Source organism: Ahaetulla prasina, chromosome 3, assembly GCF_028640845.1.
Source record: "Ahaetulla prasina isolate Xishuangbanna chromosome 3, ASM2864084v1, whole genome shotgun sequence".
Lineage (NCBI taxonomy): Eukaryota > Metazoa > Chordata > Lepidosauria > Squamata > Colubridae > Ahaetulla > Ahaetulla prasina.
In genome coordinates this window covers 206,495,137-206,509,265 of record NC_080541.1, presented here as the reverse complement: position 1 = coordinate 206,509,265, position 14,129 = coordinate 206,495,137, and the positions used below count along the sequence as shown (strand labels likewise).

Here is a 14,129-nt window from a genome sequence, read left to right as displayed (position 1 = left end):
ACCATGTTGCCTTCCACTTTATTCATAATTTTGTGCCCAGGTCAGCCTCAGATACAGATAGTCCTTGGCTTACAGCGGTTTACTTATAGTGGCCATTCAAAGTGACCTAAGACCGTTTTTCACAGGGGTGGGCTCCTGGGGGTTTGGCAGGGTTCAGGCGATCCTCTAGCCAAGGATCGCTGGGGTTCAGTGAACGCCCAAATGCTATATCCTGGCTGGCCATGCCTACTCCACCCCGCCTCTCCCAGGTGTCTCCACACGGCCCAAGTGCAGGGGCAGCGTGGAGGGTCTGGGAGGGCAAAAAACAGGCCTACCGGAGATTCCAGAAGTCCAGAAACGGGCCTGTTTCCAGCCTCCGGAGGGCCTCCAGACCCTGGCGGAAGTAGTTTTTTCTCTCTGGAGGCTTGAGGAAAGCCTCCGGACCTGGGGATGGTGAAAAACGCTCCCCACCATGGTGCAGGCAGCCCACCATGGCCACGCCCACCCAGCAATCGGGCAGCAAACCTGTTGCTAAAGGATCTGAAGCCCACCCCTGGTTTTTCACAGTTAACTACCGTTGCAGCATCCCCATGGTCACTTGATCCAAATTCAGATGCTTGGCAACTGACTCATATTTACAATGGTTGCCGTGTGCCAGGATCATGTGATCCCGTTTTGCGACCTTCTGACAAGCAAAGCCAATGGGGAAGCCAGATTAATTTAACAACTGCAGCAATTCACTTAATAATTGTGGCAAGTAAGGTTGTAAAATGGAGCAAAATTCACTTAACAGCCGTCTCACTTAGCAACAGAACTGTTAGGTTCAATTGCGGTCGTAAATCAAGGATTACCTGTACTACCTTTCTTCCTCTAAGAGCTGACCTCATTATTCTGAACAGTTTGGTTGGATTCTGGCTGCATTTTTTTTTTGCCCAGCACAGTAACTGTTACGTAATGACCAATATTTTGCTCAGAAATGCAGATTGCAACTTAAATTAGTAACAATAACAACAGTAATTATGGCCCAGCTCTGTCAGCTTAGTGACCATATAAATAGATCTTCTTCAGGATGACCTGTTGCTCACCTGGTCTCCGATCACCACTGTCATTAAATCCATCCACCTTTCTGCTGGACATTGTTTCTTTTTCCTTCCACTTTTCCCAACATTTTGGAATCATCGGGGGAACTGGATCTAAACAAGTGTCCCAAATATAATAATTTGAACCTGGTCATTTTGCCTTAAATGAAATCTCTGGATTGATTTGTTTTATGATCCAGTTGTTTATTTTCTTAGTTATCTATAGTATTCTTAGGAGCTTTCTCCAACACCAGAATTCAAAAGCTTCAATACAGTATTTCTTTGATCTGCTTCTTCAAAGTCCAACTTCTGCTTTCATACAGTGTCGGAGAGCATATCACTGTATTCTGACCTTTGTAGATATAGATGCATCATGGCATCTAAATATCCTTTCTAAGGCTTTCACTGCAAACCTACCACTCCATCAGATGTATTTCTCGTTCCTTTATTGTTGTCAGTCAATCCTAAAAAGCAAATCTATTTCCCACTTCAGGATATCTGTCACTTTCAAGGGTGGTTGTTGTATCTGATGTTATTAGTCTGGTCTTCTTTATATTTACATGTTAACCATTTTTTAATTGTACTCCTTGACTTTCATTACTAGAATTTCCTGAACCTTGGTATTCCCAGTTATAAGAATAAGGCCATCAGGATAATGCATGTTTCTCTAATTTTGAACTCTTGGTGATTTTATACCAAAGCAGCCCCTCTCAATACATATTTGGTTGGATACACAAGAATAGAAGCAAAAGACGTGACGAGAATAGAATAGAATAGAATAGAATAGAATAGAATAGAATAGAATAGAATAGAATAGAATAGAATAGAATAGAATAGAAAACCTGAAGACAGGACAAGAAGCAATGAATGGAAACTAATCAATTAGAGAACTAACCTTAGAACTAAGGAGAAAGTTCCAGACAGTAAGAACAATTAATCTGTGGACTGGCTTGCCTTCAGAAGTTGTGGGTGCTTTAGTACTGGAGGCCAGAAGAGACCAGACAGCCATTTGTCTAAAATGTTACAGTCTCCTGCTTGAGTAGGGGGTAGGACTAGAAGACCTCCCTGGTCTATTCCAACTCTGTTATTCTGTTAATAAGCTCCCTTAACTCACTCCTTTGCTAACCTGGAGCCAGTATTATATTCTGATCAGACTTTTGCTTTCTGTGCTATGTGTGTAGGTTTTAAATGGACATCAATAGTAACAATACCATATTCTACAGGTGAATGCACAATGTGGTGCTTTGTCTCCAATATATAGCAAAAGGGGTTGTTTGGTCACTTCCAAAGATTTGCAACCTCATAGACATTATGCCAAGACTGTCTGCCTGTAACAGCTTCATTGAGTTTTAGTGAAGAAAATTTGAGCAATACATAGGCACGTGGCCTATAAATTAGCAAGCAGAGTCTTACTGTGAGAAATCACCAATATGTCATTAAACAGTGGAGAATATAAATGTATTGAGAGCATTTTGTACACTGCCTGGAACTCTTCTCACCTAACTGAGCTATGCAGTTAACAAGACCATAGTTTACCAAGTCACAATCTGACTGGCACTGCAGAGTATGATTTGAATGATCCATAGTTGGTACAAAACATGAAAAATGAGAATGAGCTTGCAAGTGTGTTCCCTCTGCAATCTGGACAGGATTCAGTAATCAAAGTTCATTACATCTGTGTCGATCCTGTATTTATAAAAGTCAGTGAAGTGTTACATTATTATATTACATTACTTTAAATAAACCAGAAATGAAAACTCCCATTCCTTCCAGGAATCCAGGAAAGTATTTTCCCCCCCTTTTATTTCCATCTTCTTCACAGTTTGCAAGCTACTTGGGGTTGAATGATAAAGATGGACTGAAAACCATCTAGCAGGCTTCATGGCTGCACTCCAACAGTTAGGACTTGTCATTGCTAGATTGTCATAGTCTTGACCCATTATTGAATGCCACCTTTTCAACAGCCACCACACAGATAGCTTTATATTAGATTCTTTCACATTTTCTGCACAGTAACATTTCTGCTTTTGTGTTTCATTTTTTTCTCTCTCTTTTCTTTCCCAGTTAATGAAATTATCAGGAAAGAGTTTTCTGGACTCCCTGCCAGAAGTCAGACATAGAAGATGAGATTTATGAGACAACTTTTGCAGACAACTTTTGCATCTGTATCTGACTTCTCAGATTCTTCTCTTGTCCTGCCTGCCTTTTGTTTCCTCAACTGATACATCTCAAGGCACCAGTTCAAAACCAGGAACAATGCACTGGCATCCAGCTGACAATTTTATGTAAGCCACTCAGCACCTCTCACTGTAAACATCAAAGAAAACGCTCTTCCTTTTGTCCAAAGATCATGCAGTTCTCATGTAACCTTGCAAGTGCCTGACGTAGATTACTGAATTGTCTAAGGATGGATACATGGACTAGAAATGACAATTGGGGGAGGGGGGAAGGTCCAGAAACTTTTATTGAACTAAAGTATGGTTGTGTACATGAATGCATATTATAGATGGATGAATTTTACAATTGCCAACTCAACAAATAATAATAATAATAATGAATCAGGTTTCTCAAACAGTCACAATGCATAGCCAGAAACAAAATTTAAAATTTCCAATACTCAAGCATTGAACCTCCCTCCCTTAAATGAAAGGGAACAGATCTATGTATGCAACATTATTTTTATTCTTCTTTCAAACAGAAGGATGACTATTGCTCTGCACAGATTCACAGTCTTTTTAAAAAAAAAACACCATCAAAGTGCAACAAGAGGCTGCTGCATGGAAAATGGAGGGAAATCATCTGTTGGGGGCACAGCTTCTAGTGCGAATGTAAAGTAGCTTTTTAGTTGTAGCTTTGTCATATCTTTGCTCTATTTTTAGATGCACCATAGCCATATTTTCATTGGACTAGAAAGTATGTAAACTCAAAACACAATGCAGTCAACAATTAAGCATTTTTAAAACCAAACAACATCTACAGAAGGGAGCTGAACCTGCATTTGAAACTCTGAAATGAATGTTAAAGCTAAAATATTTAACTTTAACTGGAGTGTGCATTCTATTCCACAATGTTCTATGCAGCATATCACTGTACAGTATACAGATTTGAAACTGATTTATTTTAGATTCTTTCCCATCCATACAAATAACAAAAAGTTTTTTTTCAAGTAAATCAATCATCTCAATTTGATTTAGAAACTGCTTTTATGGTTTTACAGGGGAAGTTTTGCGGATCTATCCAATCGTTCAACTCATGGTAAAAATCACAAGATGGCATAATTATATTCATAGGGAATGTGAGATACTAAGTTAATGGGTTAAGCATAGAAATGTGTGATGAAGAGTAATTTAATTGGTTAAAGAAAGTAGGACTTACTTATTCATTCTGGCAGCTATCAAATTTTCAAAAAATTCCAGACCTGCTTCTTATTTGTGTTGCAATAAGGTTTTTCCCTCCAAAATGTATTTTTTTTCTACTGAAGATTATCATTGTGTATTCTGCATTTAGATGTTATTTCTCTAAAATTTTTGTTGCCCGAAGAAGCCATATCTTTTTACTCTTTTACCCAATTGTAGTTTCTTTTCTTCATCCCTTGTGAAATTAAAACTGTAGATCAGTCTATGTAACTCACGTGGTACAAACTGGAAGTACATAATTTTCAGGCATACATAGACTTATCCACATTCCATCAAATAAGGTTCTTAAAGAATTGATAAAATTTGATTTTGGTTTCTTGAGGATTGGTCCCAATGTCCAAATTTATAAATGGGCATGAAAAGTAGGACTGATAAGAGTACATTTGCAATATGTGTATCTACGTAATGCAAGAAAGCATAACTACATTCAAGGAGTTATGATGGAAACTTTTTGTCCACATTTTCCTAAGCTTGATTCAGAGGAGTGAAATAAAGGAAATGATGAAAAGCAGCTGAATTGAATAGTAGTAGAGATAAGTAGAAAAATAATTTTCTAGCTGCAGCTAACCTAATTCCTCAAAGTTAAGCAAAAACTTTTATTATATGAATCAGTTTTCAGTTTCACTTCAAATTATTCTTTAATGCCAGTCCTGGAATACACTTCATAATCGTTTTCACCACTAATCCTCAAATGTTTGTCTAGATACCTGGATTTCACACCACAGCTTGGAGTCATTTTTGTGCCAAGTATAAAATACCAGAGAAACTTCCTATTTGAATTTCTTTACTGGATTATTGTTCTTCCACCAGAATACCACCGTTTTATACAACTTGTTTATCTTGATCCGCCTAATCTATAGAGAGTTTTAAGGATGTGATGGAACCTTGCTTTGACTTTTAAGGTCTAAAACACCAGCTCTAGGAAATAAATTCTTGACAAATGTAATAGTATTTTTGGATAAAAAGTAAAGTGTCCTTTGAGTTGAGCTTAATTCCTTTGACTCCATGGCCACAAACCTATAATTTCTTTGGTAACAATGTGCAGATGATTTGCAATTGCCTTCTGTAAAGACATTGACACCCCTGGTTTATATACAGTTAGTAAATCCTTGTGTCCATTTATTTTTATCTGGGTTTGGTGTGAAATTTACCCATTCTGACTTATAACTACTGTTTCTTTGTAGAGATGGGTTTGTATATCTGTCACTAAGCGAAAAACCCAACCAACCATCTAATGGCTTAATATTATTTGTGAAGCAGGAATATTCCTGTTATTTATGCCAGTGAATTACTGCAGAGGATGAAAAATATCACTCCAGGATTGTTGTTAGATACAGAGCTGCAATTCTTGCTGATCCAACTACTTGATCAAATGTTCTTACAAGCTCTTGTAAAGTATACATGAAACATGAAAGGTAGTCATAAGATTCTTAGTTCTCTTTCATTTCCTATGGATTGAAACCATAAGGAATGAAAGCAGGACTGCCATATTTCTTCTTTGTCTGCTTCTTGGCAATATCTAAAAAAAAACAGACCTTTTGGATGCAGCATTGTATTCTTATCTTAAGCATCTTCCTTTGCTGCATTATACATTCATTTATGTGTAGTATAGACTACATGTTTTTTAAAATATATATATATATATAAATATATATAATGGCTATGTGTTGGCAAGCTGCCCTACTGTGTCTAATTTAGAATATTTAGCAAGCAACCATTTGCTCATACTAAAGCCTTAACCAAACATATATTTCTCAAGCAAAGACATTCCGCTACAGATGTTTGTCTTAAAGAATAACTGGATACATTTAAGATAGTACAGGTAATTCTGAAACATTCAATGAATGACATTATTTATTTTGGTTTTGCAATAGTCCTACAGTGTTAACATTTGTAAACTTCATGTAAACTTTTTTTTTAATTATTACTTTGGTCTAAAGAAACGTAAGGTTTGCCTTGGACAATTAACTGCCTTGTGTGATTAATTTGTTCTCAGTTTATCTGGAAGACAGCCATAGCTGCATATGAGGAAATTATTTTTCCCCTCAGTTATCTGAAAGCTTCACGACAAGTGCCTTCCTGTCATTGTACCAAAAGGCCTCCCAAAGCATTGTCTATAAAGTGAACAACTGTAATGCATTTTCCATTAGTGTTTTATTATGCTAAAGTCAAAGCAGTTTATTGTAACTCAATGGCATTTCTTTTTCAACATTATTATTTCTTAATCACAGTTTAGGCCTACATATTACAGGATGAGCGTCTGTAAACTTTTGCACTAAATAGATGAAGTCGTCCATCTTAATATGTAAATAGTCAGATGGTGTTGGATAGGCAACTCATGCTAGTAAAAGCTTTTCATTACTTTGGAATGCATTTGGCATTAAAGAATACCAAAGAAAAACTGCACGTGAGAATGTTTTGTGAGTTGAATGGATTTTTTTTTTCATTGTGAGGAATTCTTTTTTCCTTTTCCTTTCCTCTAGTTTTGATCTGTGTGTTTGGAAGAGAAATGTAGGCTTATTTGAATAATAGCAATACTGAGATGGAAAGAATACCAAAATACTTATGCCTTGCATTTGGATAATACTGGCTGTGGGTTCAGTCCAGACAAACTGAAGCACTTTTCCATGTATCTTTTGCTAGACAGTGGTTTACTATAATAATTTGTGATTCCTTTTATTCTATTCAACATCCGGTCTTCTTGTATAATAGATAATCTATTATAGAAAGCATAATTCCATTGAATTTAGAGAGAAAATTTCTGAAACGTGTTTTAACTCGGTCATTCTCAAAGGTTCTGATTCTACACCTCCCTAAAATAATCAATGAATTTGAATAACTAAATGAATAAAACAAACCCATTCTTAGGAGTTAGAGCTGAGCAAGAAATAAATACCCCATTTACTGAAAGATATGCCATTATCATCACAAACGTTTGACTTAAATCTGAATTGGATGAGCACTGTGGTTATAGTGATCATTTTAAACGCTTATCTTCCCACCTACCAAAAATTTCCATTTTGAAAGGCTAGAAATTGAACATAATGGTTAAAAATATTGAAATTTACTTCTATAGTCACACCCAAATTACAGATATTCTATTACATGCCATATGGGAAGTCACCACTTGGCAAGAATTTGTCAGCTGGCATCAGTCACAGTGCTGCTCTGATTGGCAAATGGTGCTGACAGTTGGCTAGACCCACAAGTTTAGAGGTCCTGAGCTTTTCTCTCAGGCAAATCATAAATGATCATTAACAGCCCTCCTGCCTGCTTTGTTTGGGCAAGTCTGATCAACTAAAAATGCTGTAACCTTCCCTCCATGCTCCCCCCCCCCAGGTTCATAATCCACCCTTTGAGAATATCTGTTTTTCCTTACACATTAGCGGTCACAGGATTTGAGAAGATGCATATGTCTTTGGCTTGATTGGACTCTGCCTATCTATACATCTTACTTGGAATGCATCACATTATAAACATTTGCAAAGAGAGCATTTGATTATATAGAAAAGCTGCTTCTTGACTGTTGGTTTCAACCCATTGCCTGTTGTATTTTTTTGGGGGGGAGGGATGGGGGTGTTATATATATTGTACTATAAGATTTTTTTAAAAAGGAGAAATTATCTACGATATTTTCTGGTTGCTACAAAAAATGAGACGCCTCCATGGTGGCAATTTTAAATAGTGTGTCTTTTCTTCAGCGGAAGCCCTCTGAAATGTTATTCTATGGAGGCAAGTACTGTTGAACTCACTGAGTAAACTGTTGTGCTTATGGAGAGCAGTATATGAGGAAGCTCCCTCAGGGTTTCTTAAATAAATTCTTTCCTTAACCAGCTGCATCCCCTCATGCTCTCCCAGAGAATCAAGCAAGGATTGGACAAAAGACTTAACACTGCTTCCTCTAATGCTGTGATTTTTGGACACCCCAAAAAACCAATCCTATAGACTCATAACATACGTGACCTTCATAGATGCTTTAGTGCCTATCTGATGTGATCCATGAATCATCCTTTATCTTGATACATTGGATGATTAATGAACATAAGTACACAAGCAAAGAAACTGCATTTTTTTCCCCTTATTTCAGCTGTGCTAACTTGCAAATGTCTGTTGTCTGCTTCACTGGCCAATCAGTAATCCTGCTTGTAAAAATGTTGTTTATTTCTGAATGCCTGTATGTAACAAATTTAACACGTTGGTATCTGCATCTCTCTGGATTTCCAGGGCATTGTGCATAATGTTGAAGGAAGGTGCTGAGAAAAATTGTATAGATTCATTTAGGCCAAAATTGTATTATGCCAAGGGACCCCTGAAGTCCACTTGCACAGGGCCTGCGAGAGACTGAAAATTTTGACAATCTCACTTTTTCTTTTCTTTTCTTTTTTAAAAAGTCCTCATAATTTCAAAGATGGATACCTGAAAATAAGTTGACGGAAAAAAATATATCAGAAAGGAAGATGCAATAAAAAGAGTGCATAGATGTATCCTAGAACTCTTCATGAGGAAAACGACTGTCATAATTAGTATACTGTAAATCAGTGTTTCTCAACCTTGGCAACTTGAATACGTATGGATTTCAACTCCCAGAATTCTGGGAGTTGAAGTCTACATATCCTCAAGCTGCCAAGGTTGAGAAACACTGCTGTAAATAATAAGCACAATAAATTGCAATCCATAGTTGTTGTTTTTTAAAATCAGATAACTGGTGTCTCAGGAAGGTGGTCATTATATACCCTACCAATAGACCGGTAATTTTTGTGTTGGAGAAAATGAAATGCAAGTTACGTTATGCACATAATTATTCAGCTTGTGTTGTATGTATCCTCATACCTGTTCATTCCTGATATCAGTTGCCATCAAATATTGACAAAGAACATGGAATGTAAAATATATAAAAACCCAGTCTACTGTTATTGAGCTTCTCCCCATCTCCCCTCCCCGCCCCCCCCAAAAAACCCTCACTGTCTCTCAATTAATTCAGCAGCTTTGAAAGTTTTCAGTGAATTACCAAGGGCCACTTGGAATTGCTATTGAAAAATGAGGATTAGCATCAGGTAACACCCCAAAGACGAAATTAAGAATAGTGTCTCAATATTCGTGTCTGAGGTTTTGTGTGTGTGAGAGAGAGAGAGAATGAATAGCATTGGTCCTTTGGCAACTTTGACCCATTAAGATTATGCCATTGAATTCCAGCTGCTGTTTCTCCAGTATGAGAAGATTTGCAATCCTGTCCTTCTTGTGGCTTTCCCAGAAATATCTGGCTGACCACTGTGTGAACAGGAGGCTGGACTTTATCTGATCAGATGGAGCTCTTCTCAAACGACACCAAAAATTTCTGATTTTCCAACTCCGTAAGCCAAATTAATTAACTCTATACCTCCAAATTAAAAGAATTATACTTCCAAATGATACATTTGGCTTAAAATAATTATTTGCTTCTGCTTCCTAGTCATCAACACATTTTACAAGCAGGAATTCCAAAATAACTTTTAAAATAAACTGCTCTAAGAAGCAATTCAACCTGGGGAAACAAGGTTTCTTTGGATGGCAAGGAAGTCAAAATGAACATGTATTTCCAAGTGCGGCGAGGTAAATATTCAGGCTGGGTTGCAGCTAGTCATGCCTGCTTGATTCAGTCACAGAGTCATAGACCTAAATGGAAAGCAGCTTTATTGCTCAAATTTTAACACATGACTAAACTGCTCGCTCACCTATTTTTAACTAAAAAACCCCAAAAAACTCCACAGGAATGGTGGGTTGTATCTGTTCTATTGCCCCCTTGTTATGTTTTAATCTCAAGTTTAATTGTGATTTTGCTTTTTGTAAAATATTTTTATACAGCTTGTATTATTAAAGTTCAGCAATAAATTGAAGGACAAACAGCTACTTCCGTTGTTCTTGTACTTTGTACTTCATTGCAGTTAAAAGAAAGATTATTATGATCCAATGAACAATGTCGGTAGGCCCACTCAACTGATTTTTTTGGAGCTGTAATCATTCCGTGTATGACAGTCAGCCTGATCCAATTAAACCATTCACTTAACCATGAAGCAAGAACTTAATGGGGTGTGATTGGACTAGATGTGCTCAACAACTCCCTTGATAGCTGAGCAATAAATCTCCCCCTTAAAGCGAACTATTGTGCAACCCAATTTCATCAATTAGGGTTGAACTGGGGGGATCATTTACCCAATCAATTATTAACTGGAGACTGACTGCAAACCCTTCGTAGGTTTTTTACTGAAAATGGAAAAAAATGAATTGCTGATTTAAAAGATTTGTTGGGAAGAAGAGAACGATGGGAGGGTGAAGATGGTAAAAACTATGTTTGCCACAAAGATGGGAAGTCACTCTGTTAAATAATGTTCTTTTTCTTGCGTTTTTGTTATTCACATTTTCTTTTATCCTTTCAACATCCTTTTCTATTCCTTCTATGTTTATGTAGTTTTCTAAATCTCTATTTTAATAAAAATTATTCATAAAATAAGTAATGAATTTATATTGCTGCCCAACTCAAAAACAGTAAGCGATCTGAGCGTCATTCTCTTTTAGCCCAACTGACTTCATGGAATTGTTTTAAGGAGTGAAGATCTCTTTCTCCACTATCCTGATTTGGGCAAAAGTTGGGATATATTTTTAATAAATAAAAAGACAGTTTTATGTCCTTTTTTGTTTTATTTTAAATGGACAAAAATCCATTTTATCATATGCATAGAGTGTCCCAAAGGTGCTTTTTCTTTTCTTTTCTTTTTTAAACAAGTTTTTATTGATTTTTCAATTCCCCCCCAACACACATACATAGTTTATGAACAGAGTATTGGCCATATATCATACACAATTTAACATATCCAAATACATTTCACTTTATTTCAATTTTTGTCAAAGTATTCTTTTTCCATATTTTAATTGTGTCTTAATATTTCCATGCTCAATTATATAAATCGCATCTTCCTTCGCCCTCCAGTTCTAATTTCTCCATTTTTACTAATATTTATTCTCTTTTATTATTTTTTAAGTATTTCAATTTTTATCCTGATATTTCCTGCTTTTTCAAGAGGGAACTGGACTTTTTGGTTTTTCTTTGAAGACGTTTCACTTCTCATCCAAGAAGCTTCTTCAGCTCTGGAAACAATTTCAAGGAAAAACAAAGAAAGTCCAGTTACCTCTAGAATATGCACCTTTGGAACAACCCAGGGGTGAAATCCAGCTGGTTCTGACAGGTTCTGGAGAACCGGAAATGGAAATTTTGAGCTGTTTGGAGAACCGGCAAATATCACCTCTGGCTGGTCCCAGAGTGGGATGGGAATGGATATTTTGCAGTATCTTTCCCCTGTCACACCCACCAAGCCACGCCCACTAAGCCACACCACATCCAACAAGCCACGCCCACAGAACCGGTAGTAAAAAAAAATTGAATTTCACCACTGGAACAATCATCACTTAGAACCTCCATAGACATTTAGCAATGAAAAAAAGAGGGTTAGAAAGGAGGGAAGTGAGAAGTGGGAAGGAGGAGGGGAAGTAGGAAAGTGAGGAGGAGGATGGTGGGGAAAGTAGAAGAAGGATGAGAAGAGTAGAAAGGATTAAGGAAGGGAGCGGCGACCGAGCAGGCCCGATTGAGCATAATTTGAGTATAGGATCGATTGTTGGATAAGTGATTGTACTGTACACTGGTCAAATTATTGGAATTATTATGGAAAATAAAAAACTTTAATATTAAAAAAAAGAGCTGAAGAAGCTTCTTGGATGTGAAGTGAAACATCTTCAAAGAAAAACCAGAAAGTCTAGTTGCCTCTTGAAAAAGCACCTTTGGGACAACCATGACCTGGATTGAGAATCTCCATGGATGCATGTGTGTTATTAACTCCAAAACATTTTCTGTGGGAGAAGCTGATTTTGTGCATACTTCACACCAGGGGTGAAATGTAAAATTTTTTACCACCGGTTCTGTGGGCGTGGCTTGGTGTGTGTGTGGGGGGGGTAATGTGACTGGGTGGGCGTGGCCAATTTTTCTCTTTTTTTTTTTACTTTTAAAAGCTGAAGAGGTTGTAGAAAAAATGCTTTTAAAAAGCTCCTCTGACGATCCCAGCTGAGTTGCCTGATTGTCAGAGGCTTTTCTTTTCTTTTAAAAGCATTTTTTGCCTTTAAAAGAAAAAAATCCACTGCTGAAGAGGTTTTAAAAGCCTCTGACGATCCCAGCTGAGCCACGCAATCATCAGAGGCTTTTTTTTAAACTTTTAAAAGTAATTTTTCGGCCAAAGAAAAAATGCTTTTAAAAGTTAAAAAAAAACCTCTAATGATTGTGTGGCTCAGATAGGTATGGGGGGGGCAGGGATTTTTGCTCCCGGTTCTCCGAACCACCCACCACCATCGCTACCAGATCAGGCAATCCGGTCCAAACCAGGAGCATTTCACCCCTGCCTCACACTTACTCTTACTGATGTTGACAGCTGGCTGGTAATAAATCATCTGCAAACAAACAGCCAAACTCCAGAGTTCAATCCTCAGATACATACATTCTCTTCTATTGGAGTCTTTTGAAGTGTGATGTTAACATGCTATCTGCCCATCTGCCCACAGTATGCAATACTGTCAACATGATATTTCCTTTCCTTGTTTCAGATCATCATCATCTTCTGCTGCCTCTGTTCCCAGTCACTTTTAGCCCATTAAAGAAAATAATGGGTGACAATATGCCTTGGTCATAGAATAAGTTGACTTTGTATATAAATATACAAATAGGATGAGACTATTGCCTTACACAATGTAAGCCGCCCTGAGTCTTCGGAGAAGGGCGGGATATAAATGTAAAAAAAAAAAGGAAGCAAACCCTATATTAACAGCAGGACTGTAAGGATAACTCTCATCCATTGCTGAAGGCAACATCAAAGGGGATAGCAAAGGAGAGAATAAGTGTTGCCAAAGGATATTTTTGCCCTATTTGGGCATAAAACAACATATGGCAAAACAATCTTATGGAAATTCACATACTTTCTTGAATTATATATCGGAACATAATTCTAAGAAAGATGCATTCCATATGCAACTCTTGGGAACTCTTGGGGGATGGATAGAGTAGAGAAAGAAAACAAATAGACACCACGGTTTACTATCAGCCTACTATGTACATAGTACATTCTTACTATGTAAGAATTCAGCTGATTTGTTAAGCAGGCCTCGGCCCTGGCTTCTACTGGAAGGGTGGAGGCTTCTGGGGCATTGAGAGCTGCAGGCTAGAGGGGGAAATCGGAAACGTCTTGGAAGCAGGAAATGGCAAAACCATTTCTGCATTGTAGCCAGATACTTGAATGGAAGCATCCCTACAGTTACAGGAATTCCATCTGACAGAATGAGGACTGTACCTACCTTATGCATTGTGCATTGTCCCTCGTAAGATCATTCTCCCTGCAGTAACAAATATGGTACCCAATATACACAGGTAGCAAAATGTGCTCTCTTTCCATCAATCAGGCAGCGGCATCTGCAGCCATTTTTCATCGTGCCAAGCCTTTTGCATTGCCCAGGGATGCTACTAGTGGGTTGGGAGAAGGCTCCTTTCCTCGTGCATGTCAGAAGTGCTGGGTTTTTACTTCTCCTTGTACAGGTACTATAATCCTCAACTTCTCACAGTTCATTTAGCGACCATTCAAATTTA

At 37.5% G+C, this 14,129-nt stretch overlaps 1 protein-coding gene across 14 annotated transcripts in view; it reads left to right on the top strand.

Annotated features, from left to right (window-relative positions):
* The window catches only part of NFATC2 (nuclear factor of activated T cells 2), a 233,824-nt gene that overhangs the window by 199,623 nt on the left and 20,072 nt on the right, over positions 1-14,129 (top strand). For 5 of the 14 annotated variants that reach the window (XM_058175798.1, XM_058175796.1, XM_058175797.1 and 2 more), the window contains one exon: positions 3,123-9,419. The exons of the other annotated variants lie outside the window; for them this stretch is intronic. In XM_058175798.1, the coding sequence (XP_058031781.1) occupies positions 3,123-3,185 (63 nt within the window). In that variant the 3' untranslated portion in view covers positions 3,186-9,419. Of the gene's footprint in view, positions 1-3,122; positions 9,420-14,129 lie in introns of those variants that run through there. 14 annotated transcript variants of the gene reach the window in all.